We start from the raw sequence: 27,238 nt of genomic DNA, 5'->3' as shown, positions 1-27,238 counted from the left end.
TTCTTACCAAGTGTGTTGTTTACTAAAACTGTGGTCAGAATTGTTTCTCCTATACCCATATTGACCAGTGTAAGTTCTACTGATTTTCTTTGATCACTTACGTATGTTATAAAGTTTTTGCCTATACAGTTGCTAGCCAATAATCATCTGGATTGTCCTCTTTACCCCTTTTACTGCTAAAACTTCTAACAAAACATCCCAGTTTCAAATTTACTGTGAACAGACCATAGCAATACAAATAGTTGTTTGGTTGGTTTGAGTATGAACACTGAATTGAAGTTATCTGAATCTGTTAAAGCTAGTTTTATCACTTTATGAAATGATACAAGTTTGGGGGTTCCCCATATACTTCAAAAATACCAGGGCATTCACAAGCCCCTGGTCCTTTTGCGAGCTCTCAACCACCCCAATATCTGTTGGAGGGACAACACAGCAGGGCACAGGCAATCCAGGAGGTTGCTGGAACGCAGTGACAGTAACTTCCTTCTCCTAGTGGTAGAGGGCCTAATGAGGAGAGGTGCTATGCTGGACCTTGTCCTTACCAATAAGGAGGGGCTGGTGAGGAACGTGAAGCTCAAGGACAGCTTGGCCTGCAGTGACCATGAAACACTAGAGTTCAAGATCCTTAGGGCAGTGAGGAGAGCACACATTACCCTGCACTTCAGGAGAATGGACTTTGGCCTCCTCAGGGATCTGCTTGGTAAAGTGCCATGTGATAAAGCCCTGGAGGAAGGAGGGACCCCAGAAAGCTGGTTAATCTTCACGGCTCAAGGTCCTCCAAACTCAGGAGCAATGTATCCCAATAAAGAGGAAGTTGGACAAAAGTATCAGGAGACCTGAATGGATGAACATGTTGCTCCTGGACAAACTCAAACACAAAAACAAAGCCTACAGAGCGTTAATGCAAGGACAGGTACCCTGGGAAGAATACACAGAGATTGTCTGAGCAGCCATGGATCAGGCTAGAAAAGCTAAAGCCCTGAGAGTATTAAATCTAGTGAGGGATGTGAAAGCCAAAAGAAAAGCTTCTATAGATACAATGATGATAAAAGAAAGATGATGGAAAGTGTGAGTCCTCTCCAAAAGGAAATGGGAGATCACATTCCCCAAAACATGAAAAAGGCTGAGGCACCAAGTGACTTTTTTGCCTCAAAGACTTCACTGGCAACTGTTCCAGCCACACTGCCCAAGTTGCAGAAGTTGCAGAAAGCAAATGCAGGGGTTGTCATAATGTAGAAACACTGTCTGTAGGGTTTGAGACCATGTAAGGCACCTGAAGGTGCACAAGCTGATGGGACCTGGTGACATGTATTCAAGGGTCCTGAGGGAACTGGCAGAGGAAGTGACTAAGCCACCATTCATCATATTTCTGAAGTTGTGGCAGTCCAGTGAAGTTCCCACTGAGATAAAATGGAAAAATAACCCCCATTTTTTAAAAGGGAAATAAGGAAGATCTGGGGACTACAGGTCAGTCTCACCTTGATACCAGGCAAGATCATGGATGGACCCCTGGTGTTAATGGTCACACTCCAAAAATTGTGAATGGCTTGATGTCCAAGTGGAGACCAGTGATGAGTGGTGCTCTTCAGGGTCTGGAATTTTGACTGGCACCATTTAACGTCTTTGTTGGTGACACAGACAGTGGGATAGAGTATAACTTCGGCAAGTTTTCCACTGACACTAAGCTGTGTGGTGCACATGCTGGAGGGAAAGGGATGTCATACAGAGGGACCTTGACAGGCTTGAGAAGTGTGCCCTTGCAAAGCTCAAAAAGGTCCACAAGGCCAAGTGGCAAGGTCTCGCATCTGGGTTGGGGCAATCCCAAGTACTAATACAGGCTGAGTAGAGAATGGGTTGAGAGCAGCCCTGCCAAGAAGGACTTGGGGGTGCTGGCTGATGAAAAACTCAATGTAACTCAGCAGTATGTGCTCACAGCCCAGAAAGCCAATTGTATCCTGGGCTGCATCAAAAGCAGTGTGGCCAGCAGGTCGAGGGAGGTAATTCTGCTCCTCTACTCTGCTCTTGTGAAACCCTACCTGCAGTGCTGCATTCAGCTCTGGGGTTCCCAGCACAGGAAGGACATTGACCTGTTGGAGAGGGTCCAGAGGAGACCACAAAGATGATCAAAGGGATGGAGCACCTCTCCTACGAGGAAAGTCTCAGAGAGTTGGAGTTATTCAGCCTGGTGAAGAAAAAGCTTTGGGGAGACCTTAGACAGCCTTCCAGTACCTAAAGGGCTACAACAAAGCTGAGAAGGTCTTTTGACAAGGGCATGAAGTCATAGAACAAGGGGTAAAGGCTTTGAACTGAAAGAGGGCAGGTTTAGACTAGACACATGGAAGAAAGTCATTACTGTCAAGCACTGGTACAAGTTGCCTCACCACCTCACAAATTGCATCCACCACCTGTTGTGGATGCCCCATCCCTGGAAGTGCCCCAGCAACCTCGTCTAGTGGAAGATGTCCCTGCCCAGGGCAAGGGGTTGGAACTAGACTGATCTTCAACATCCCTTCCAACCTCAACCATTTCATGAGAGAAAAAAATAGTTAATTATTCAGTCTTTTGTGTTTTACTAGCAACATTTCCACCATTTCTATAGATCCATATGATTCTGAGGACTAACATAACCCTTCCTAAATGTACCACATTTACCCATGAGAGTAGTGAGGGACATGAATGATGCAGTGTTCTTTGCAGATGTAACTGCCATTTACAGCACTGACTTACATGAAGTAGAAACCCTACATAAAATATGCCATCAGACTGGCTAATGTGTTATTCCAAGATGGTGTGTTGTAGCAATAAAGAGCAGTGACTGTTCTGAGTATCTGTTGAGAGGGCAGAGTCAGCTTAAAATCTAGCCAATTTTCACAAGTTAGTTAAAAGCAGTTCTACATTTTCCTACACATCTCCTAAATGACTTGTGAAACTTATTTACATAAACATTTCTTTCCTGACAGGTGACAGATGCACACACAAGAGACTGACTAAAATAAAAACAGCGAAGTTAACCACAGACAAAAGTGCAGGCGGAGTAACCAGAGAATTATTTTTATTCAGCATTACTTGCAACAGCTGGCATGACTCAATGAGAAAGGTGTAGTTACGTTGACCCTGCTTCTTTCAGAAAGAAATGACCCATGGAGAGACATGAACAAGCAAACTATAAGTCAATCAACCTTCATTCTGTCAAACCACAACTTCCTGTATAAAGGATTTCTGCAAGAACATCATAACATGCAACAACCAGAAGTATTTACTAGACTAAGATTATCAACAGTTTATAACTGGGATACCAGGGACTTACTTAGATCTAGAATTTCCTTTTATATTCCTCTCCTTAGTCTCATTCACTCCACACCTTTTTCCTTTATATGCAGACAGTAGAACATTCATCTCATCTAAGAATTGTCATTCTTCTTTTTATGTCCCCCAAGTAAACTCGGAAAAAAGATTTTAACTATATCTGCACTATAGTTGTTCATAAAAGGCTAGTAGTATTTGTGGGTTTTAGGTATACTTCACACAAAATTATGGTTGTTATGCATCTAGTCTGAATCACCACTGGCTATTAGTATTTATAACATTACGCTTTCAGTCATCAAAGGAAGATCTACACAAATGATACCACAAATATTCTTGCTGAGATCAGCATAAGCTAAAATAGTAAATTTTGCATAATTTTCACACTGCATATGCTGAAGTGTATTCCCATATGGATTGTAATCTAAAACATTATTTTTCAGTTCTGAAGCTAATTTCAAACAGTTGCTTTCTGAATGCTAATTTCAGGATCATGTTGGCAGATCCAAACAAAGCATGTCCTGAATGTCACCATATTCTCCATTTGGTAAACAGTATGAAATAAACCCACATTCAATGGCAATAATGCAACTTAGACCAATCCCCAGGTACTCCTTTAAGTGTTTTCTCTTCATGCACACATCTTAAACTCTGAGTAAGCAGGATTGTAATTTCATTTCCAGGTTGTCACTCTGGGGGACACCATGCCTTTTAAGAAGTGCTCAAACTTAGCAGTAATTTTTCACTCCTAGGACCACCACTGCAGACAAGGCAAGAGATTCTGAACAAAGGGAAAAAGTTGCCTTCTTTCCCTTAGCAGATGTGGTAACTGCATCTCATGAGCACCAGATGGAGGCTGTCACTACAGCATCAATTACTAGGAGAGGAAACTACAACTTTTGCAAGGCCCAGAGCTATTTTAGGAGGATTTTCTGGATGCTAGAATCAGACCAGGGTGGATCCAATTTCCCTGGCAGTAAATGCCATTTAGAGGGTGGAACTGGCAAGGGATTGGGTTTATACATTCATCCCTCAAATCTTATTCACATTAGTTCTGCCCTTCTCTTCCTCGGTTATTCTACTTCTCATATCCTAGTGATTTCTTGTTTTCTTTTTAAAGAAAAGATCTCTAGCAGCATGCACATTTTTTTTAAACAAAAATCAAAGACTTTATGTTTGCAGAGATAATTGAAAGGTCAGAGCAGGATGCAGACCCATCCCAGTGTGCACATGGTGAGTTTTGGTGCCTGTGCTGCTGCCCTGAGCAGCTGTGTGCTGTTGCTGCTCAGAATCATGGAAACCACAGAAGAACAAGGTGATTTTTGTGCTGTTTGTAACAAAGCCCTGAGAATCACATATTAAAGTCACTGACTGGGAACCAGTTTTGAGTTAGGGCACTGGAGATATTCTTCCATCTTCTCAGTCTGGGGAACAGTAACATAATGTTGGACCTTTACTACAAATGGAGGAATTCAAAGGCTTCATATACCTATCCTTGCCCAAAGGCTTCATTTTTGGAACCTCTAAAACCTGTATTTTACCAGAACACACCAGAAGAGATTTCTACCCCTTCTGCTCACGGATCACATCTGCAGGGCAACTGATAGTGACATCTATGTAAGCTCACAGTCACAGCATCTGACAGAATAACTCCTGCAGTATTTGAATCACACCACACACAGTGCCTGCATCTATTCCCCCTGAAGGACCCCAGTCCAGCCCAGCAGCAGACACTGTTCAGCAATGGGACAGCTGTCCCATGAGTCCTGTTTAATTTATTGATGCAAAGAAGCATGGGCACATATTAAGTATTGATGGGTCCTTTCCTTCCCAGGGGTAAACCTGCAAAATTCCTCCTAATACCTACCCTGGAAGAGGCTCAGAGCACTGAGTTTCAGGAAATATAGGAGTAGATTCTGCCATTATTATTTCAAGTGTCGAAGTGTAGCAGAGGCATGTCTCTCAGCTCCTCTTAATCCCTGGTTCACAAAAGAGAAAAAAGAAGAATGTTCTCCCTTTCTATTCAAAGCACCTTCAAGTGTTAGATGTTGTTATTCAGAGCAACTTCAGAAGTCAGATGTTGTTTAGTCACAGACCAGTAGAAAAAAATTAAATCCCTGCTCCAAGAAAGGGATTCCAGTGAAGCCTTTGAAGCTAGTGAAGTAGAAGGAAGTACCAGTTTCTCTGACAAAATTTTACTGCAGCCTCTAACCATAGCTTATCTCTATCTACTGAATTTGTTTACAAGGCTTAGCTTGACATATTAGCTCTAGTACAATTTCCAAGACTGCAGGACAGAAAGAATAGGAAAAGGGAAATAAGTGGATGGAAAGTTTACCCATTTTGTCCCACTAGCTCAGACAGAGTGTACAATGCATTGGTAACAGTATAGTCAAAAGATGATGGGAAAGAAAAAGAAGGGACAGAAACAGATAAATAGACAATGAAAATACTTACAGTTGGGGTATAAAATAAAGGTTAAAGTATATCAACATCACCCAGAATACATGTTAGTAAACTGTGTTTAACCTTGAAAATTGACTGATCCGAATGGAAGCAGTATTCCACAGCTCAGTCACTCCGTGTTGCAGGGAAAACTAGGTAAAACAAGTACATACCACTCTAATTAGCACTTGGGCTACTAAATTTCAAATAATCTCTAAAATTCTGGAACAAATGCTCAAGTTTACTTGGTTAAACCCAATCCAAAAAAGAACTTAAATGACACTTCGCTTAAGAATGGAGCTGACACCAAATATTGCTGTACAGATACAAATAGAAGATAAGGTCTGGGTGGGGAAAAAAAAAGAAATGAAAACAACTCTTCAAAATATTATAGCCTTGCATTTGGTCTTTATTAACTACTCCTCACTGGGTAGTTGTCTTTGACCAAATGAAGCTTAATGATATAGCACAGCATTTTTTCACCACACAGAAAATTTTTGGTCTCTAATTTCATAGGGTGTCTGAACTATACAGAAATCCTTGTATTTAGAGCACTGCCTTGTAAGTTTGTCTCTGATACAACCCAAGAAAAGAATTGTCTGTAAATCCTGACTAAGTGTTTCAGTTCGAGCAAAACTAGAGGTAGGTTTGGAATATTGTTCAAGTATTTGTAAACTAAGAAGTTAAGTACCAGTAAGAATCAAGTTTTACAGTGACTAGTAAGAAAAAAAAATTAAAGTCCAGCTCAGTTTTCCCAGTTTTCTAAATGGAATCACTGGGGACCAAGTCAGAGGAAGCAGATGTTGTACCCAAGCTTTTTAAAAGAATGCCTGTTGTTTCAAGAGGAACCATTAAAGTGTTGCTTAGCTATCTCAGCCTTTTCTTTGCCTCCATAGTTTCTGTGTCCTCAGTTATAGTTCATAAAGGCTGAGAAGTTCAGAAAAGATGGGCAAACACATGAAGAAATTGATGGTGGTGGTGATGGTGCCTCATCCAGTGGGTGGTTGGTAACTAGTGGGGTTCCCCAAGGCTCAGCATTGGGGCCAGGTCCATTTAATATCTTTATTGTTGAATTGGATGAGGAGATTGAGTGTACCCTCAATAAATTTGTGGACAACAAGTTGGGTGGTAGTCTTACCAAGTCTTACCAAGGCCAAGTCTTATACTTTAGCCACAATAACCCCATGCAGCAATGCAGGCTGGGGGCAAAGTGGCTGGAAAGCTGCCCAGTGGAAAAGGATGTGGGGGTGCTTGTTGACAGCAGCTGAACATGAGCCAGCACTGTGCCCAGGTGGCCCAGAAGGCCAGTGGCATCCTGGCTTGGATCAAGAACAGTCTGGCCTTCAGGACCAAGGCACTGACTGTCTCCCCGTATTTGGCACTGGTGAGGCCACACCTCAAGTCCTGTGTCCAGTTCTGGGGCCCTCACTACAAGAAAGACATTGAGGTGCTGGAGTGTGTCCAGAGAAGTGTAACAGAGCTGGAGACGGGTGTAGAGAATAAGTCCCATGAGAAGCAGCTGAGGGAGCTGGGGTTGTTTAGTCTGGAGGAGGCTCAGGGGATACCTTATCACTCTCCACAATTGCCTCAAAGGCAGTTGTAGCCAGCTGGGGGGTTGACCTCTTGTCCCAGGCAACTAGTAACAGGATGAGAGGACATAGCCTCAAGCTGTGCCAGGAGAGCTTCAGGTTGGACATCAGGAAGAATTTCTTCACTGAAAAGGTTAGTAAGCACTGGAACAAGCTGGGTGGTGTTGTTTCAGGTTTTGTTTAGTTTTTTTGCTTTAAAGCCATTTTAAAAACCATTTTACCACTTAGCATGCCGGAAAATGCTCTTCTGAAAATTTTAGTGTATGTTGTTTCACTTTCTTTGCCACAGGTGACAATCTAGGCAAGCAATGTCTTTTTTTGCCTGACAATAGCAGATTGAGGTTTGCATGTCCTCCACGCAATTTATGCCCAAGAATTATTATGCTGCCTACCACTGCAAGGTAGTTACTTGGTCTAATGCGAGAAAGTCTAAAGTAAAGTGCAGTTTAAAGGGAGAAAGCCTGAGAAGACAAAAAGAGGGGTTGTTTGTGTAGGCTGCTTATCCACAAGAAGGCAGTCCCATAACATTTCCTTTTAAACCACCAGCCCATTTCACTTTCTGTACATTATATGTGCTTAGGTATTTGCATATGTGGTGGTAGAAAGATTAATGGCGTTTTGTACCTGATAACTTCTGAACTGGTGAAGAATGTCTGACTACAAGAGGATAACCCTTCGAGGAAACTTTTTTTTTCCAAACCACTTTATCACAATTAAGTGTATGTATTTGCAGTAAAGAGAGAGAATACATGGAAAAAGACATTTTAAGACCTGAATTTTTCACCAAAATTGCTTTTATTTCAGTACTGGAAAAATACAATCCTTTCAAAATAACATTTACAAAAGCCTGTGAGAAGAACACACTGTTTTTGAGTGTTCATCTATTTAGCAACGCAGATCTATACAAGGTCACAGCAAACTCCCAGAGACATTAAATCTAGAGTCTTCTCAGAGACAAGATTTTCTCCTTTTGACTTTTGGCAAATGGTAAATTAAAACTGTAAAGAAAGGTGAGACACTCTTATTCCTCTATTCCAAGAGTTCAAAACTCTGAACCCTCTAAATCAGTGCAACACATTTAATTTTAAGAAGTCACTTGCACATTATCATTTTATTTGTAACAGTGATGCTTTTATCCCTAATAACTCAGCAGTGAGTTAAACTGTCCCAACAGATATCCCAAGACAAGGCTCCTCATAAGGAAGAAATAATTCACTCCCAGGGTCTATTCTCAATAAATGTAAACTGAATGTGCTCATTCCCTGAGGAAAACCATCATCATCATGGCTGGGCTTCGCGAACGAAGATTTGGGAAAGGGCTCTACCCACGTTTGTGACAAGCGCACTGGTGGCTAAAAAGGCCAATACAAGATAGGCATGTCCGGCTGCAAAAGGCACAGCAGAAAGACTCCTTAGGTGGTAAATTCTGAAGGCCATGATTCTTTCTGCATTGCCTTTTCCCCTCAAGGGTGATCCTGCGTGCTTTCTCAAAGGCATCAGTAGCGTTTATAGATAGTGTGTCTCCAGACCTCCTGATTGGAGGCCAGAGTAGACCAGTTACATTGATAATATGGCCAAGGCTGAGATATTGTTTCAGGGAGTCCTTGTATCTTCTCTTCAGGGCTCCTCTCTTGTGGCAGCCAGTGGCAAGTTCACCATAAAGCAAGATCTTAGGGAGGCGGTGGTCCTTCATCCTTGAGATGTGCCCTGCCCAGCGCAGCTGTGTTCTCAGCAACATGGCCTCAATACTTGTGACTGCTGCTTGTTCTAGAACAGATGTATTGGTCACATAATCTGACCAGTGGATGTTTAGGATTGTACGGAGGCAGCGTTGATGGAAGCGTTCTAGGAGATGCAGGTGGTGACTGTAGATGACCCATGATTCGGATCCATATAAGAGAGTAGACAGCACTATGGCTCTGTAAACACTGATCTTGGTACTTTTCTTCAAGTGTTTATTTCGCCAAACTCTTTTATGAAGCTTTCCAAAAGCACTATATGCCTTTGCTAACCTGTTGTCTATCTCTCCATCAATCTCACCGTCCAAGGAGATGAGGCTGCCTAGGTAATTAAACTGTTGGACTGATTTGAGCTCTTGATTCGCCAATGGTGATATGGGGATGATGGAAGACTTCCTTAGGTGCAGCTTGACCACCTGAGAATGATTTCATATGTCAAGTATCAAGCCACAAAAAGGCAGAGGACACAGAAATGAATGTCAAGAGGATTTTGCTCAGATTAAGATGTTTGTCTCCTTTCATCATTCTGGAATACTGGTAAAGCACACTTAGTATTTTAAGCAAATTTTCCTACATGCTTTAGATTCTAGCCTCTGACTCCAGTTTTAGAATCATCATGAAATTTAATTAAAATAAAAAGCTGCACTTTGAAAGGGCTCATTCAGTGCTGCTGGTTTATTTTCACTTTAACAGAGAAACCCTAAAGAGCTGGTAATATTCATCCTAGAGTATTTGATTTTAAAGGCTAGTAAAACGCAGAAGTTCTTTTTAAGTCCTTAAATTAAGAATAGTTTCTGAACATACTGAAGGAATCTATTTTAAGAAAACATTGTAAAACCACAGACATTGACCAGTTACACTGCACCAACCAATCTTAAGATGATAACTTCATCAACACTCACCACTACTATCTGGTTTTCCTACATTTTGAATTTCCAGTGTCACTACACTGTAAAGTGCAGTGATATTCAGTACTTTTACCCACACCAGTGTTTTTCAGCCTTTTGCATGATGTTAGAATACATTTGGTATTTGTAAAACCTATAGATTTCTAATAAGAACTGAAGTGCCTAGTTATCTAAAAAGGCACACAGAAACAAGATAAAAAAGACTTGGTTTAGTACTGTAAACTCTTTCAGTGGGCCAATCAGTCTTTCTTGTTTTGATTATTTTAGTGTGGTTTTCTCAAGTAATTTTTTTTTTCTTTCTTAAAGCTTCAGCTCTAAGAACTCTCTAGCCTCCCTTCCCGTATCTGTTCTATCTTTGACCCCCTACCCTCTGAGAGTTTAAAAATATTTTATGCAGTGCATGACCCAGACTTTTGTTCAGCTTCAATGCAGGAAAGTTTCATCTTTTCAGATAAGATTTAACCATCGGGGTGGCTTGTGCTGGCTAGCATTATGTTGTTTGCCATAATTTTTCTACATTTAGACCACAGTGTGCTTCCTACAAAGACAACTGTGCAGCTGTATGTGATCTTCCTTTTAAATCAAACTGGTAGAATACTCAAGCTTTTGCTTTACTGAAATGACCACAAATGACTGCAAGTGGTCTAACACTTTAGATTATTAGGAAGGAATTTCACTGAGTCATAACCAAGGGTGTTTTCCCATGCAGCTCATAGAATAGCCTTTGATTTCATGCAGGAAGTTAACCAAGTTAAGGCTACTGTTTTGCAGCCATTCTTTCCCCTCTGGGTAGCTCTGGGAGACAAACTTCCCAAAAAAAGCGAAGTAGAAACAGGAAAGGAATGCTCAGCTTGGCAAGGCTTTCTACAAGAACATCCACTGAAAGAAAAACTAACTAGCAATTAAAATACAGTTTGAGCATGGCTTAAACACATTTGACTTTCTTCCCTGAAGTTAACACATCTTCCCACTTGCTTTCAGAAAGCTGAGGGAACTCAAGGAGCAAAACTGGTTGGACAAAAGAACTTAAGCCTCAGAAAAGAATTTGCAAGCTGTTCAGGTGCTATGCCCATACAGCCAGAGCCCATGGAGAAGTATACTTGGTGCCTGTGGCAGAATTATAAGAGCAAAGATGTCATTACCTCTTGGTGTGCTCCTTAGCCCAGAAACAAAAGAACCAGCATCCTGTATATCTATTAATATTTAAAGACTGAATGGGAAGTAGCTATTCCTGATGAGTGGTAGACAGATGAAAGCTTTTCCACCTATTTCTATGAGCTTTTCCACTTATTTTTCTCTGGGATTTCTTTAGCGAATTTAAGATTTCTGCCCAGATCTGAAGAGGAAAGACTAAGTTGAGATAACTGACGTAGGCTAATTCTACTTATTGTGGATCATTTGTTGTTGTCATTCCTCTTACTCTTCTTATTTCTTGGTTTTTACTGTAAAGCTTCTTTACTATGATGAGAAGAATTCTTCCAGTGGCATTTTTATAAAAATAGTGTTATTTTTATTGCAGCGGGTCTCGTAAAGAACTGCCACTGCCCAATTTAGCAAAGTATTTTTACTGACTTGCTAGATGCTTGTTTAAAAAAGAAATAGTGGTAGAATTGAGAAAAAAAAATTGCTTTGAGAGGTAAACAATCATTAATCATGTATGGGAAGAAAACTAAATGTAACTTTCCTCTCATACACATGTAATCATGAAGTTCTTTTTTTCTACCTCCTTTGTATTCCATTTCTCTGCTCTCAGAAATACTGAGATCAATACCGTATTAATAGCAGGAGCATTACAACTGCATCTCTGGCCTGCAGCATACAGGCTCCCTAACACCTCCAAAATTTCATTGGAGTTTAGTCTATAAATCCAGTAGAACACTTGTAAAACACAGAAAGAAGACAGTTAATATTCCAGCAAGGTATCTATGAATTTATCAAACTGGCACCTCAACAGTGTTTTGTTAAGTCCATAGATAGAAGCACAAGCATCACTTTAAACTCACTCCGTACCCAGAAGGTAGCTTTCATGATCCAAAAGAAAAACACAAACTTGTAGCATATATATAAAAAATAAACTATGCAGAACATAGTTCTGGCACTGCCTGCAGTTTAAACTCCTTAGTTAAAAAATATCAGCCATTTTCTTATTATGAGCAACCAGTACCAGAAGATTTTTTTTTTAAAAAAAAAAGCTCCATACCTAGATGTAAACAAATCTCTACCAATGAAATTTCAAATCAGTGCTACTGTCTAGGAGCTTAAAAGCATACAAAAAAAAAAAAAAAGGCCAGTACTTGCATATTTTAAACCACCTTCAGGATTCTGCCGATCTTTCTTTAAAAATCTAAGTCAGCAAGTCTGATACGGTTCATTCATTTTCTCATCCATTTTTAATGGAAAATGCAGTTACGGCAAAGCTCTTCAATCCCTTGATCAGAAAATAAGCGATTGTTCCAGTCTGGGGGGGTTGGTGGGAACAAAAGGCGACGACAAGTTTGGAGCTAAATCGATGTTGTTTGCACCTCTTAAATGTTATGCCTGGCACGCTCTACGTTCCTCCGCCTCATTCTCTGACGGAGCCGCCTCCCGCGGAGGGCGGGTGCGCTGCATCACGGAAAATGTAGTCTGTCAGGGAAAACCAGCCTGCCGGAGGGCAGCCACTCCAATTACGGCTTCTGCAGGGCATGGCATGCGAGCAAGTGCTGCTCGCCGGGAAAGTAAGTGTTGTTTTCAACCGCGAGTCGCCAAACAATGCCACTTAAAATCACGGAATCATAGAATCAGCCGGTTGGAAGGGACCTCCGAGATCATCAAGTCCAACCCTTGATCCACTACCGCTGCGGTTGCTAGACCATGGCACTAAGTGCCACAGCCAGTCTCTTTTGAAAAATCTCCAGGAACGAAGAATCCACCACTTCCCTGGGCAGCCCATTCCAATGTCTGACCACCCTCTCTGTAAAGAAGTTCTTTCTAATATCTAACCTAAACCTCCCCTGGCACAACTTGAGACCATGCCCTCTTGTCTTGCTAATAGTTGCCTGGGAAAAGAGACCAACCCCCACCTGGCTACAACCTCCTTTCAGGTAGTTGTAGAGAGTGATGAGGTCTCCCCTGAGCCTCCTCTTCTCCAGGCTGAACAACCCCAGCTCCCTCAGCCTCTCCTCATAGGACTTGTGCTCCAGTCCCTTCACCAGCCTTGTTGCTCTTCTCTGGACCTGCTCCAGCACCTCAATATCCTTCCTGAACTGAGGGGCCAAGAACTGGACACAGTACTCCAGGTGTGGCCTCACCAGCACTGAGTACAGGGCAAGAATCACTTCCTTGGACCTGCTGGCCATGCTGTTCCTGACACAGGCCAGGATGCCATTGGCCTTCTTGGCCACCTGGGCACACTGCTGGCTCATGTTCAGCTTCCTGTCAATCCAAACTCCCAGGTCCTTTTCTGCCTGGCGGCTCTCCAGCCACTCTGTTCCCCAGCCTGTAGTGCTGCAGGGGGTTGTTGTGGCCAAAGTGCAGGACCTGGCACTTGGCCTTGTTGAACCTCATCCTGTTGGAATCAGACCATCTCTCCAGCCTGTCCAGGTCCCTCTGCAGAGCCCTCCTGCCTTCCAGCTGATCGACACTCCCCCCCAGCTTGGTGTCATCTGCAAATTTGCTGATGATGGACTCAATCCCCTCATCTAAATCATCAATAAAGATATTAAACAGAACTGGGCCCAACACTGATGCCTGGGGGACACCACTAGTGACCGGCTGCCAACTGGATGCAGCACCGTTCACCACCACTCTCTGGGCCCGGCCCTCCAGCCAGTTCCTAACCCAGCACAGAGTGCCCCTGTCCAAGCCGTGGGCTGCCAGCTTTTTCAGGAGTGTGCTGTGGGAGACGGTGTCAAAGGCTTTGCTGAAGTCCAGACAGACCACATCCACAGCCTTCCCCTCATCCACCAGGCGGGTCACCTGATCATAAAAGGAGATCAGTTTGGTCAGACAGGACCTGCCCTTCCTAAACCCGTGTTGGCTGGGTCTGATCCCTTGTCCATCCTAAATAAGTTCCAAAATATTTAATTAATAGAAAATATTTGGTTTTAACTTTGGTCAATAAAAATAAAAAAAACCCTTGATTGCTCTACAATGACGCATCAAAGTCTCTCAGTAAATCCCACTGCCGAGATAAAATTTCAAAATACTAAAAATACTTATTTTTAAAATGTAATTACTAAAACAAAAATGCTTTTTGCTCCACAGTAACACGAACACCAAAGAGCCCCTCTGCGCAAGGAGAGGCGGTGTGGGCTGTGTTTGCTACCCCCGATCCTTGCCGTGAGGCACTTCCATGCGGTGTTCCAGGAGCCGCGGAGGCGTCTGGACCCCCCGTCTCTGTGCTGCGGAAAGCGGCGGCGCCAGCGGGATCCCGAGAGACCCTCAGCATATCTATATATACACAAATACATATATTTTTCAGGAAGGACACTAAATTTGAGGCTCCGGCACACAGCCCCGAATGGCGCAGTTTTCTAAGGATCGCTGAGAAACACCCCGGCCGTCCGGTCTGTCGCCACATCCTCACGACCCACCTGGGCAGACGCAGTGCCTTCATCGCAATCCGACTGACTGACAGCGAGTCCGCACAGCCCAGCCCTTCACCCCGGGGCTCCCGGGGCGCTCCCAGGCCGGGACATCCGCAGAGCCAACCGGGAGCTGGCACCGAGACGACGGCGCTTACCGTATTACCTATAATCGAGGGAAAACAAAAAACTCACTCCCCGACACACCTTGGAGTTCGCCTCACTGAGGAACGTCAAGGACTTGTTATAGGCACGGGCCGGGTCTCCTGCCACAGAAGGGGCTTCATCCGTCCCGCCCCTGAGGCAGGAACCAGGTCTTTTCCGTCCTCGCTCCGCCCCAGCCGTTACCGTATTTCCCGTCCGCAAGGCGCGGCTCCCCTCACCCTTCCGGCTTTCCCGGCAGAGGTGACCGGGTTCAGGCCGCGGCGGCGGGCCCCGCCCCCGCATTCCATTCCCTATATGGCAGTGGAGAGGGGGTGCCGCAGGCCACGCCCTCCTTATCCCACCACTCGCGCGAGGGCGCGCTCGGGCTTGCGCGCGTGACATCAGCGGGAGAACGGGCTAGGAATGAGGGGGGTGGGAGCACCGCCTCCTCCCCCCCCGCCGGGGCCGTTCTATTTACGTTTGTGAGCTGATTTGCATAATGTCACGCCCGCAGCACCGCCCCCCGGGCCCCGAGGCCCCGCCTCCTTCACCATATTAGGGCAGAGAGGGGCGTGTCCCCGGCGGGTCGCGGGAGCTCGCCGCCTTCCTGGAGCCGTTTATACGGTACAGCCACTTCCGCTGTCGGCTTAGAAGGGGCGCGATCATGGCGGAGCGCGGTCAGCTCCCCCACCCTGCTAAGCGCCTCTGCTGCAGACCCGGCTATGGCTCGGGCTGCAGGCCGGGGCAGCGGGCGGGCGGCGCTGGGTCCGGCGGCGGCGCGCTCTGCGCCGGATCCTCTGCCGCCGCCGCCGCCCTGGGGCTGCTGCCGCTCGGCAAGACCCAGAGCCCCGAGTCCCTACTGGACATCGCGGCTCGCAAGGTGGCGGAGAAGTGGCCCTTCCAGCGGGTGGAGGAGCGGTTCGAACGGATCCCGGAGCCAGTGCAGCGCAGGATCGTGTACTGGTCCTTCCCCCGCAGCGAGAGGGAGATCTGCATGTACTCCTCCTTCAACACCGGCGCCGAGGATCCCGCCGCCGGCCCCGGCGGCGCCGCCGCGCCTGGCGGAACCGCGGACGCCACCGCCGCTGCCGCCGACGAGAACCGGCTGCCCTTCCGCAGGGGCATCGCTCTGCTCGACGGCGGCTGCGTCGATAACGTCCTGCAAGTCGGTGAGTCACCGGCCGGCAGGGAGGGCACCGGCGGCCCCCCCCAGGGTCGCAGGTCTCCCTCTGCGCGTCACCCGCCCGCCGTCCGTCCGTCCCTCCCTCCCTCCCTGCGCCGGCAGCTCCCCGCCCGCGGCCCGGCCCATGCAGCCCTTCACTCCCCGGCTATACTGCAGGCCCGGCAACTTCCTCCGCCGGTCTCCTCCCTCTCGCGCCCGGGACGCGCAGTGAGTCCCTGGCTCCGTGACACGGACCTGGTCTCTGCCTGCCCCCTCTAACTCGCAGCCTCTCACCTCGCCGTGCCCGCTTCCGGCCCATCTAATCCCCTTTGGCTCTGGCCCCTTCCCAGCACCCACCCCCGATAATCCGGGTCACCGCTTTACCCCGAGCCACAATAGCGAGGAGATGCTGCTCCCCCATCCAAGGGGGGGGACCGCCGGTGGAAATGAATCAGCAGAAGGACGGCCGGCGGGGGAAGGAGGGGGTGTGGGTTGCGTCGCCGTCCAAAATAAAGACATAAAAGCGTTGCAAGACCCTGGCACCGGGAGTGCGGGGGGGATCCTGGAACAAAGGCATTTCTAGGGCATCGGCGGCGAGCCGGAGGGAGGGGGCGCGATCCACGCCGCCGAGGGTGGTGGGGCTGGGGTGGGAGCTTTGGGATGAGCCGCTTCGTGACAAAGAGACGGGGGGGGGGGAAGCGCAGCTCTTCCTCCTCCTGGAACAATGTCCCCTTCTTCTTCCTCCCCCCCAGCCCAGCCGCCTGCCGCTGCTCTTCACCCGCTGCGGGCGCCCCTGGTTAACTCCTCCCTGCCAGTGTTTAAAGGGCTGCAGAGGTGGGTACCCCCCCCGCACTTTTTGAGGGCTGTCTGCCGGGGGCGGCTGACCTTCCATTCAGGAAATGGAAGGGAGCCGCCCCCGGCAGACAGTCCCCTCCGCCGGTGGGTGATGCTCTTTGTGCGACCCGGCCACTTTGTTCTCATTTTGATGTTGTTTATTTACGTCTTTTTTTGTTTTCCTCCCAGTTTTCTGTCGCTTCCCCTCCTCCTTCTCTGGAAAGGGAAAGACAGACAAAAGAAGTTGCTGCTCGCCTTTTGTTGACGGCGGCGGCTCGGTGTTTGTATGTGTGGGGCGCCGGAATCCCTCCCTTCGTCCTCCCCCAAAACCTCGGTCCTGCCAGCTGCGGGCTTGACTTGGCAGGCACCTTGCAAACGTGCCATCAGTTTTTTTGTCGAAGGGAAGATGTGTCCCTGCTCCTAGGCTTAGTGCCCCTCCCTTCTGCCTAGGGGGACTTGTTTTTTTAAAATCTAATTAACTTTGTTATAAGTTTCATCTTTTGGCTTTCTCTTTCCAAAGGTCTGAGGTGCATCTGTGGTTCCTCAGGACCGGCAAAACCAGAAGTAGGGCTTTTTTGGTTTGGTTGGCAGTGCTGAGGTTTTTTTTTTTCTCTTGCTTGCACTTCATTCTGTTAGCAAGCGATGAGGAATGACAGGAGTGCACATAGAAAGGGTTTCTTGGCTGATTGCATTTAAGCCAGGAATTCACTGTGAAAATAAAACCAAGGGGCAATAAATAAGAGATGCAGTCTTCTCTTGGAGACAGACACCCAGCGTGGGCTTTGCTTTGCTTGCTTTCGGCAGTGGAATAGGCCTCAGTGAGTAGTTGTGAAAGAAAAAAAGTAACTTTTCATATGTCTTCCAAGGGGGGGGGGCGGCATTGAGTAATGCTAGCAAGGGTCAATGTGAAGAAACAAAATAGGCATAAATACAACTGAGGTGTTGACTGCTTCTTCTGGAGCCCTTATATGCATTCCAGACAAATGCTATACCTACCGCTGTAAATACATTTGCTTTGTTGTATTCCCCCCCATGTGAGATTCCTTTGAAAGTCTGCGCAAAAATAGTAATGGAAACTGGTGATATGAAGATGTCAGTTGTTTTGACAGAGGCCTTTGGTGAGGGAGCTGTGGAGGACTTGGGTAGGCTGGGTCTTGCTGTAGGAAAGTTCTTGTGTAATTTGGGTAGGTAGCTGTATCATTAAGGCCAAGTCTTGCTGACAGGATATTCCATGTGAAGCAGAAAGGTGCAACTGTTAAAGGCAATTCAAACAGAGTAAGTTATATTGGGCAGAGAATGGAATTGTTTCCATGTAATATGGCTGAATATGTAGCATTGATGGCAACTCAACATTGAGTTTATGTAAGTACATCTTTAGTGACCGTATAAATGTTAACTTATGTTCTTTGCAGTATGAGTAATGGAAACTCTGTAAATGTTTACTATTGTACTATAGAAAAGTGCAGTTACTGGACAAACTATATTTTATTACATAATTTTAAGAGCATTGCTTGTAACCTGAAGTAGTATTATAAACAGGGAATGTAAGATTTGATTTCTGAGAGATGCATGAATGGTAGTTAAATGGAACCATTTGCTTCTGAATTTTATGTTCTAAATTTTCCAGTGTAGCCCTGAATAAACATTCTGACAATTTTATCATGGTAACTCATTTCAAGCAGGAGGATTTCAAAAACCTTGTGTCCAAGCTTTGCTAAAAATCTTCATGTGATCCTTCATGCCCCCCAACTTAGTCTCGTGTTTTGTAACAAAAATCTGAAGTAAAAAGATGATGTCATATTAGTGATACACACAAACAGTGTTCTTGGTAATCAGGCAGTAAAGTTGTCTGCTAGCCTATTTTGAAGTTGAGTGATATTGTCGTAGCGTAATAATTAGCCTCGCTTAATTTTGAAAGATTTTTCTCCAAAGAAGTTGGCTTCAGAATTCCATTTTCATCTAATTTATTGATGTATTTCTAGCTTTTTGTTATGCGTCAATTGGACATGAAGGATTTTCTTTTTTAGTTTATTTATGTAAAAAAAAATAGAGAATGCAGGATCCTAAAGCAAACCTTCCCAGCTGCATGAAACAGCTCTTCTACCTTGCGTGTTTTAAATTTATTTCAAACCAAGTATTTTTAGTAAAAATTACAGTCTAAGCAATGAAGCACTTTGTGAGTAAATACAACAATCTGGAAGGAAAATTAGAAATTGACTGTGTTTCATTTGGCCAAATTTTTGAAGATTCCAGGAGCAAGCAGACAGTTTTAGATGGTGAAGTGTATATTTGGGTTCTGAGGTTAGTCTTGAATTAGTATACAGTACTGTATTGTCGTCACAGCTGTGGCTGTCAAGGTTAGAAAGAGGTGTGATCCCTCAATAGCACAGCTGACCTGGCGAGAGCCCTTAATGCAGCTATTCTAGGAGAAGAAAAAAACCTTTGTGCCTCTGCTGGTATGACTCTTGCTTGGGGAAAGACAGACTGCCTTGGTTGTAGTGCTGTAGAGCTCAGCTCCACTGCTGTAGCTGCATCTGCATTATAGGAGCACTTGAAGTAGGGTTTTTTGGTGGTTTTTTTGTTTGTTTGTTTGTTTTGTTGGGTTTTTGTGTGTGTGTGTGTGTTTGTTTGAGGTTTTTTTGGGTGGGTTTTTTTGTTGTTTTTTTTTTTTTTTGATATGTCATACAAGTACTCCTACAGGATCCCTGCCTCTCTGTAATTTGAAGTCGGTTTTTGTTGCATAGACCCTGCTTGTGCATACAGGCCTTTCATAAGGGAGTTACAGCCCTTCCATGGTAGCATGTGGCTTTGTAAACTCCGTAGTCATGCCTCTTAGGTATGAATGGCAAGGGAGTGAGTTGGAGGGAAGGGACTCTTAGAGAAGGAGAATAATATGAAGAATTCATTGACTGGCACTTAGAACAGCTCCAGAATATAATGTTAATACTATGAGCTAGAAAACTGCCTTATCTGTGGAAGGGGGTTCAGCCGAAGAACATCATCGGTGTGGAGCTGCAGGTCATTTTTTTGAAATGTCTTCAGTGATATGTGATTGGGTGATGTAACCAAAATACTCTTTAGAGAAAAAGAAAATAAAATTTCTTCGTTGTAAACTAGTGGTTAAAGGTCTGTGAATGTTTCTTTTGTTGGTTCTTAAGTGAAGTTAAAGGCCTGAGACTTTTTTTTTCCAGATTCTCTTTTAATGAGAAGTATTTATCTTCTGACTCAGAGGTGCTTTTATCATCTGTTATTACAGCTGATTATTTCTCTCCTTTTCCTTTTTTAAAAATATTTTTAAATATGAACTGAAAGATGGTGATTACTTTCAAAACCAGGAGAAGTAATTTTTTCACCATGAAGAAGAGAATGCTTTAGAAGACTGTGTTGGTAGCTGCTGCATGTAATTCTGGTGGAATGTGTTTCTAGTCAGCAAATTTCAGATCCTTTCAATGGATGATGATTCGAGTTAAGTTTTGGTTCTTCCTAGCCATCTTTACTAAAAAACCCACAAAACCTTTGAAATTGTGGAGCAAGTAAAACAAAGGTGATTTCTCTTCTTTCTGGGCTAAGTTGTATGAATGCCAGTGATATAACATAAAACACCTTTCTATTGATAAAACTATAGCAAGTATTTTATGAGCAAAGCTAGCACAAATGTTATATTGTGCTGTGAGTTGAAATGTGCATTGTAGCAGACAAGATGATCTTCACTGATGCATGCAATATATATGTAATTGCTGATGAAACCTGTGGAAAAGATGGCTTTAGTAAAAAGATTTAATGATAGTAATACTGAGTTGCGTGACAAAACTAAGGCTGTCATTAGTGGGAATGCAAACTCTGTGTTTTGTGTTAACTTTTTATGACCTGTGATACCAAATTGTTCTGGTAAGTGTAGTTACCATTTTCCAAGGGGAAAAGGTTGTGTTAAACTCTACCTGTTTGAAGAAGAGAATTTTATTTGCTGACATGCTGAAAGAACGATCACAGTTTCTTCCACCATCAGCCTAAGTTGGAGTTTGGTTAGGAATGTATGAGTAAAACAAGTAATCCAAAGTTTGTGAATACACTGTTGTGGTACAGGCATAAACAAATGATGTCTGACTTTTTGGTGGACTTTTTTTGACTTAGTTCCAAGACTACTAGAGTCTTGCAAAAATGTCTTCATTGATTCCAGTTACAGTTTGCTTTAAGAAATAAGTACCAATATTTCCAAGTTCCAGAAGAGAAATAAGTAAGCTCGCTTTTAAATATTTCTTCCTGAAAGGGAGACATCTAATGCGTTCCAGTTTCCATGTTAGATTTGGAATGTGATGCATTAATTGGGGAATGTGCAAGCTATTTTCAGTGTGTGCTCTGATGTACTATCCTTGACCTTGAATAATTTCTTTGGAAACCCTAAAAAAAAAAACTAGGGGAAAAGAAGTGAAAAGGCTGTCTTCTAAGACCGGATCACTGAAGATGGGAAAACTTTATAAATCAGCTCCTGCCTTTTATTCAGTCATTCTAAAAATATCTAATCTGGATCTGAAGAGAACGTAAGCCTTTTTGAGTGATTTTAAGATCTGAAAATAAAACCTCATACTAATTGTGAATTATGGGATAAATGTAATAGGACAGCATCAATACTGCTCTAGAATTCATTTGATTTAAGGAAAAAAATTAATTGCAAATCAGTTCCCATCATAATTTTAAAAGCAAGGAATCTTCCTTTATACAGAAATTTTATATTTGGTTGATGTAATAAAATTTTTCATTGTCTTAGGTCCCCTTAATTTCAAGGCTTTCCTCACTTCCAAGAAAACAATTTTCATTTTCCAAGTTTGCATTCTGTTTTAGAAAGTAATTCCGTCTTTGTATATGATCAGATGTTTTGGTGTGTAGCAATGCTTGAATTTGAGTCAGTTGTCATGCCAGCAAACTGATGCCTGCGTGTGCTTTCTCACTCTCCCTGTACTCTAAGTTTCAGAGATGAACAATAAATTAAAAGCAAAATCTGTGTGTGAGGGTAGGCTGGAGCTGTTTAAAAGTTAGCATATGTCAAACTGTTTTCTTTAAAAATCAGTAGCTAGTTGCTGCATTTTCCTGTATCACTGGTTTTTTTTTTTTTTTAAACCTTTTAAAATTGAACCATTACTTAAGAATGTGGTAAAGTTCTAATTTAAAAAATACAATCTACTCCAAATGTCACATACAGCAATTTTTACTGGGGAAGGGTAAAGTATATTAGATGGCACGCTCTAAGATGTGTCTACATGGGTTTAACTTAAATGTTACCTGCTGTCTAGGTAATCTAATTATGTCAAGATACAGCATGATGTTTCTTAGTAGTGTAACAAAATATGAGTGCAAAGTCACTATAGTATAGGAAAGCAGTTGACATCCCTTAACTCACTTTTTCTTTAGCTGGTTTTCTTTGGGGATTAGGTAGGAGAATTTACTGCATCTTTAAGAAAAAAAAAAAAGACAAGGAAGAAAGGACCATGCTATTTTAACTGACAAAAGCTGTCCTAATTATGAAGATGCTGTCTGTGACATGAACTAATTTGAAATCTTAAAAAGCTTTCATGTGCAGCAAGGGTACAGATTTAATGCGAATTCTGATTGCCTGGAATGCAGTCAGCCTGACAGCACGTGAATCCTCAGTACTCTCCAACAACTGCACTTGTTCTGGGAGATCTGTCTCCTTGAACTTCCAGTTTTTCCTCTCCGTTTACCACCTAAGACTAGCTACGTAAAAAGCTTCTGTTAGCTGGGTGTGTGCAGCCCTTGACATGGCATCATAACCTTCTGTGACCTGGATCACTAGAGATGTTGGCTGGTACTGTATGCTAGTTTGCATTCTCCTTACAGCTACATGACAGTTACCATGATTTATGTGATGCCCTTGTGGCGCATTACCCTAACGGAGTAGCAATATGAATCCAGTCTGTGTTGCTTTGGCCCTGCTATGGAAGACCAGAAAGTCTGGAGAACTTGAGATGTAAGTCACAATCTTACAATAGTTGTTTTCTGACTTAATTCTGCAAATGTACAAACAGACTGGAGGAGTGTAGCCTTCTAATTGTAGAGAATTCCTTTGTGATTGAGTCAGAACTGATAAAAGGCCTGCTGTACAAGTGGGATGAGGATACAAAAGACTTTTTCTAATGTGACACCATTCGCTATAGACTGAAGAGTCTCCTAATGTGGAATTTTTACCAACACTTTATTAAACCCTTCTGAAAAATCAAAACAAATTGTCAAAGAGGGGAGACCCGAGCAGTGTTTAAAATGTATTTTAAAGTAATTGTGATATGCACCATCACATGCTTTATAAAGGAGAGTTCCCTTTTTCATTTGTGGGGGGTTTTATTATTATTTCTTTATTTTTTTATTATTTTTTTTTACTCTAACCCTCTCTTCCTCTTTGCAAGTGAATGCATTTGACAGTCTTGAAATACCTGGAAATTTTGCTGTGGAAAAGCATGGGCAATGGCTGAGAAGGTCTGATGTTAATTGGAAGGATACAGTAAAACCTGTCAGTAAGTTTAAATTCACACTAGTAGAGCTAGCTGAACAGATAAATAAGAAGCTCATTTACTTAATTAATGTGCTAAAAATTCAGATGATCTACCTTTATCCTGCTTTATTTACCAATCTGCCTGTTTATGTAAGTCATCTTTTATTGTTAATTGGTGTCAGGCCTTTAATATGTTATGGCATTGTTGGAAAAATAACTGGGCGAAAAAGGCATAAGAAGAAGAAATTTCACAGATTTGTGTGTTAATATTTATGTATTAATTAATATTATTTAAATATTATAATTAATATTTATTAATATTTATTGTGTCTTTTTTACATTTTTCTTATTTTACAGAAGTTAATTGCATTCAAGTGATTGTTTTAAGAGCTGGGAAGATCAGCTGTTGCATAGCTGTATGACTTCTAAGAAATGAGACACTTTATTGAACATGTGCCAAATTTAACTGGTTACTGACAGCTGGTAGTAATCCAGTGACAATGCAGGAACTATGCAGGAGTTGTGCAGCTGACTACAGTGTTTAATTTATACTCACTAATGAAACAAAAAACATTTGACCGTCGAGGAACTTAAAACTGGATAAATTTTATAAAGTGTGAGACAAATGTACAGTCTGTAAGAGTAGAGGATCAGGTTTGCATGCATTCTAATTATATAAGTTTTTTTAAACTTGTATTAAAAGCAAGATGTTGGGTTAAAGGCTTTAGCACTGACTCTCAGATTTGTTTCCTTATGCTTAAAGTTCAACTCTTTCCTGTTCTAAACTAGTGACCTGTCTGCATAGCAGTGTTCCTTTATGTGTGCAAGGCATAGGGGCAGCTCAAATTCTCTTCCACGGTTCAGCTTCTGACTTACCCTAACTTAGCCACTTATGTGCCACTGTGGCTATGAAAGGATGGCAGATAAAATCAGTATTAAGAATTCATTACCAAATGCACCTACATTTGGTAATAATCTTCTTGGGATATTCTGGAAAATGTAAGCAAATCAGTGGAGTGGAGAACCATACAGTAAGCTATTGGTTGCTTCCACGGCAGTTGCATCAGACTTTGCTTCTCCTGTTTGTGGCGCCCAGTGCTTTGGGAGGGTGGAAAGTAGGCTTAGTAAAACACTTGTTCGCATATTTACAAAGGTGGCCTCAGTGACCACATTAAACATGGCTTGTGCTGCTTCAAGACAATTCTGTGGAGTCCGCTAATTTTAAAAGTTCAAGAACGGGGAAAAATCAATAGTCTAAATGAACTGTTTAATATATTAGCTAAAGAAAAAGTCCGGAATGCTTTTATTCTGAAGTACTGTGTTATGACCAATGACAGCTGGGACAATTGGCTCTGCTGCTGCTGTTGTACATGCAAAATGAGTCTCAGCTCTTCCATTGATTTAGACTGTAAACCAAAACCTTGCAAACTGACCACAGTTAGTGTCTTGGGGATAAAATATCCAGTCCATTATATTCTGTTTCTGGATTTAGTGTAGCTATATTACACAGAAGCCTGAAACTTCAATTTCACTTCCTCTAGAGTAGGGTGATGAGGGTGATGTAAAATGCACAGCTATTTTTTAACTTTCTCTTATTGCAAGCTGTGGTAAGTGAGAACACCATCATGCAGCTTTCCTGGTCAAATATGAATGCACAGAGGTGACTTCAGCTGAACGTGCTAATGCATGAATGGTAGGCGGTCACTAGGAATGAATGGGTTGTGATGTAACAGGTGCTATGACAGTCTGATGGGATAAGGAAGCTGAGAATAACTTGATCAGTCCTACATACAAATTTTAGAGACAGCATGCCACTTAGCTTTACTGAGAGTTTTCAGTGATCAGTCTTTACATTGTCATGTATCCTGGCAATACTTTACAGACTTGATTTTTAGGTAATTATGCAGATGATAAATATAAGTGACTGTTTGATGACAGGAGTGAAGAAGTGTTTAGTAATAAATAAGAGTTTGTCTTACTGAATAATATGTGCTTAAAGAGAAGAAAGGTGGTGAAATGCTGAGTTAGATGCTTTGTAGATGAGAGGCTAGGAAGAGAAGTGGGGAAGTGATGATACCTGAGATAAGGTAGAAGTCAGAGACCTCAGTAGATACCCGATGCACTTAAGGAGGATACAGTCCTCTCTATAGGGTCAACCTTCAGTGGGTGTTAGCATAGGCATAGAAGCTGATAGATTCTTTCCTACAAAATGAAACACAGTTTTCAAAAGGGAAAGCAGGTAAACAAACTATAACTTAGCTGTTCTGTAGCTTTTGAAATAGTAAAATATGGTTTAAGTTTTGAAGTGGGTGTTCTCTCTTTTCAACTTTATGTTCCAATTTCAATTTTATAAATAAGATGTATCTGACGTACAAAGGTAAGCTCTGATTTTTCAGATAGCACTGACTTTCTGTGTATTTAAAGGGTGTTTGTCAATTTTACTTTATTAGAAGCAGAAACTATTTCTGTTGAGTAATGGTGGAGGCTTGACTATTACAGTGGTAGAACAAAAAGTAGGAAGTAGGAAGGGGAAAGAGGAAGAGAACGGTTGGAATTGCTACGGTGGTGATCAGAAGGACTGGAGAGGTTTTCCTGTGGATAAGAAGAGGCCATTTGGAAGACAAATCTGACATTAGTAGGGATATAAGATAAATAGTAAAGTTTGGAAACATAGGACAGATGTGGGTGTTGTAATCAGAGCAGCTAAGAGATCTGAAATTTTGTTGTGTTTAAAAGGAAGGACTTGTATATGGTCAGCACGACAAGGAAGGGTGCTGATGTGATCAGAAAAGTGAATATTCCCAGCACATAGAGTAAGCTTAAACGAGTAAGATGTCAATAAGATCAAAGCTGCTATTTCCTGATACTCCAAGTGTGAAATGATAGCTAATGAAACATGTGAGTGGATGAATGGAAAGAGATCTGAATCATGGGCATGAGCTTCAGTGAATCATGCCTGTTATGAGATCCATCTTCCCCTCCCTCCTTGAATAACAAAAAGAGGTTTAGAAGTAGAGGTAAGTGTTGAGAAACTGCTACTGAAAGGAGGAAGCAGAGGAAGATGACTGAACAATGAGACACTAAGCTGTGATTTTTAGGAAGTAAAAGGAGAACCACAAAAACTACTAAAGGTCTAAAGTTCTGGGAGGGGAATCAACATTTTATAGAAGTGCTGAAAGGTACAGGAACCTGAATCCAGAAAACATCTCCACTGAGGACCATGGTGAAAGCCCTCCCACTGAGATGCACTGTGCTGGAACCAGCAGAGGCCCAATGGCAGAACCACATTCCAGGCAAAAGGGCCTTGGTGTATCAATGACTTTGCTGTGGGAGCGAGGTGGTGATGTGGGACAAGGTGGTGGTGTGATATCACACAAGCACCTCAGGCAAGAGTTAATGGGTGAATGAGATGGGAGAACCAGCAGCATAAGAGTGCAAGAAGTTTGTATGTATGTAGCTTGTTTGGTAGGAATGGGGTTGTCTGTAGTTGTGTTTTGGTCCAGGAGCCTGGGAGGTATAGCATGTCATTCAACCCTGGTGAGGAAATAAATGTCATGAGCCTGGGAATGGAGGGGTGGGATGTAAGTGAATATGCCAAAGTCCATCTGCTTGTATTGCAGCTGATGCTGGTTTGAAGTGCCAGAAGCAGAATGGGAAGGCTGTGTCTGTAGGGCTGACTGGAGGTGAGACTGCTGTGGACGTAGCCTGCAATTTAATCTGCATTTAGTAGCTGGGTACAAGTAATGTACCAGCATGTTCAGTGCAGGTTGGAGGGACCTTTGATGGGCTCATCCCTGGCAGAGCTCACTGCCTTCTCACCCTGCTCTCTGCACTGAGCAGCTCCACTTCCACAGGCAAAAGCACTGCTGGACATTTGGTTGGTTGGCTTTGGCAAAAATGGATATATTTGCAAGCAGGGGGCTGTTGCAAGATTTGTGGGCAATACGTGCTGTAGGTGTCTAACAGCAGTGCCCCAGTGTGGTGGTTGCAGCTCGCTGACCCTTATGTGGGCACACTGGTGTGGCAACACAGGGCCTCCACTAACTT

General features: G+C 43.1%; 2 protein-coding genes across 3 annotated transcripts in view; one reads left to right on the top strand and one right to left on the bottom strand.

Annotated features, from left to right (window-relative positions):
• Nucleotides 1-819: 819 nt before the first annotated feature.
• On the bottom strand, nt 820-15,175 carry LOC127471424 (uncharacterized). 2 transcript variants are annotated; one of them, XR_007904645.1, is made up of 3 exons: nt 14,757-15,175; nt 5,171-5,282; nt 820-3,219 (listed from the first exon to the last, which is right to left on the bottom strand). XR_007904645.1 is itself a non-coding variant. In XM_051788315.1 (2 exons), the coding sequence occupies exons 1-2, from the start codon at nt 15,093-15,095 to the stop codon at nt 8,659-8,661; spliced, it is 1,173 nt and encodes a 390-aa protein (XP_051644275.1). In that variant the 5' UTR covers nt 15,096-15,175; the 3' UTR covers nt 7,275-8,658. The 2 variants fall into 2 exon arrangements, 1 of the variants encoding a protein (XP_051644275.1); XM_051788315.1 differs by lacking the exons at nt 820-3,219; nt 5,171-5,282 and adding an exon at nt 7,275-9,492.
• Nucleotides 15,176-15,337: 162 nt separating this feature from the next.
• Nucleotides 15,338-27,238, top strand: part of ZSWIM6 (zinc finger SWIM-type containing 6) — a 109,601-nt gene continuing 97,700 nt past the window's right edge. Inside the window, exon 1 of the mRNA XM_051788271.1 lies at nt 15,338-15,862. Coding sequence (XP_051644231.1) covers nt 15,358-15,862 — 505 coding nt within the window. The 5' untranslated portion in view covers nt 15,338-15,357. The remainder of the gene's footprint in view (nt 15,863-27,238) is intronic.

The sequence above is a fragment of the Manacus candei genome, unplaced genomic scaffold (genome assembly GCF_025592945.1).
Source record: "Manacus candei isolate 608988 ecotype Guabito, Panama unplaced genomic scaffold, ASM2559294v1 h1tg000024l, whole genome shotgun sequence".
Lineage (NCBI taxonomy): Eukaryota > Metazoa > Chordata > Aves > Passeriformes > Pipridae > Manacus > Manacus candei.
This window is presented reverse-complemented; position numbering and strand designations above follow the sequence as displayed.

Excerpts from the sequence above, each read along its gene's own strand:
- LOC127471424 (XM_051788315.1), bottom strand. The coding sequence starts at position 15,095 with ATGTCACGCGCGCAAGCCCGAGCGCGCCCTCGCGCGAGTGGTGGGATA. Across the intron at positions 9,493-14,756 it reads TCAGTGAGGCGAACTCCAAG|GTGGTCAAGCTGCACCTAAG; the intron begins GTGTGTCGGGGA and ends AATCATTCTCAG.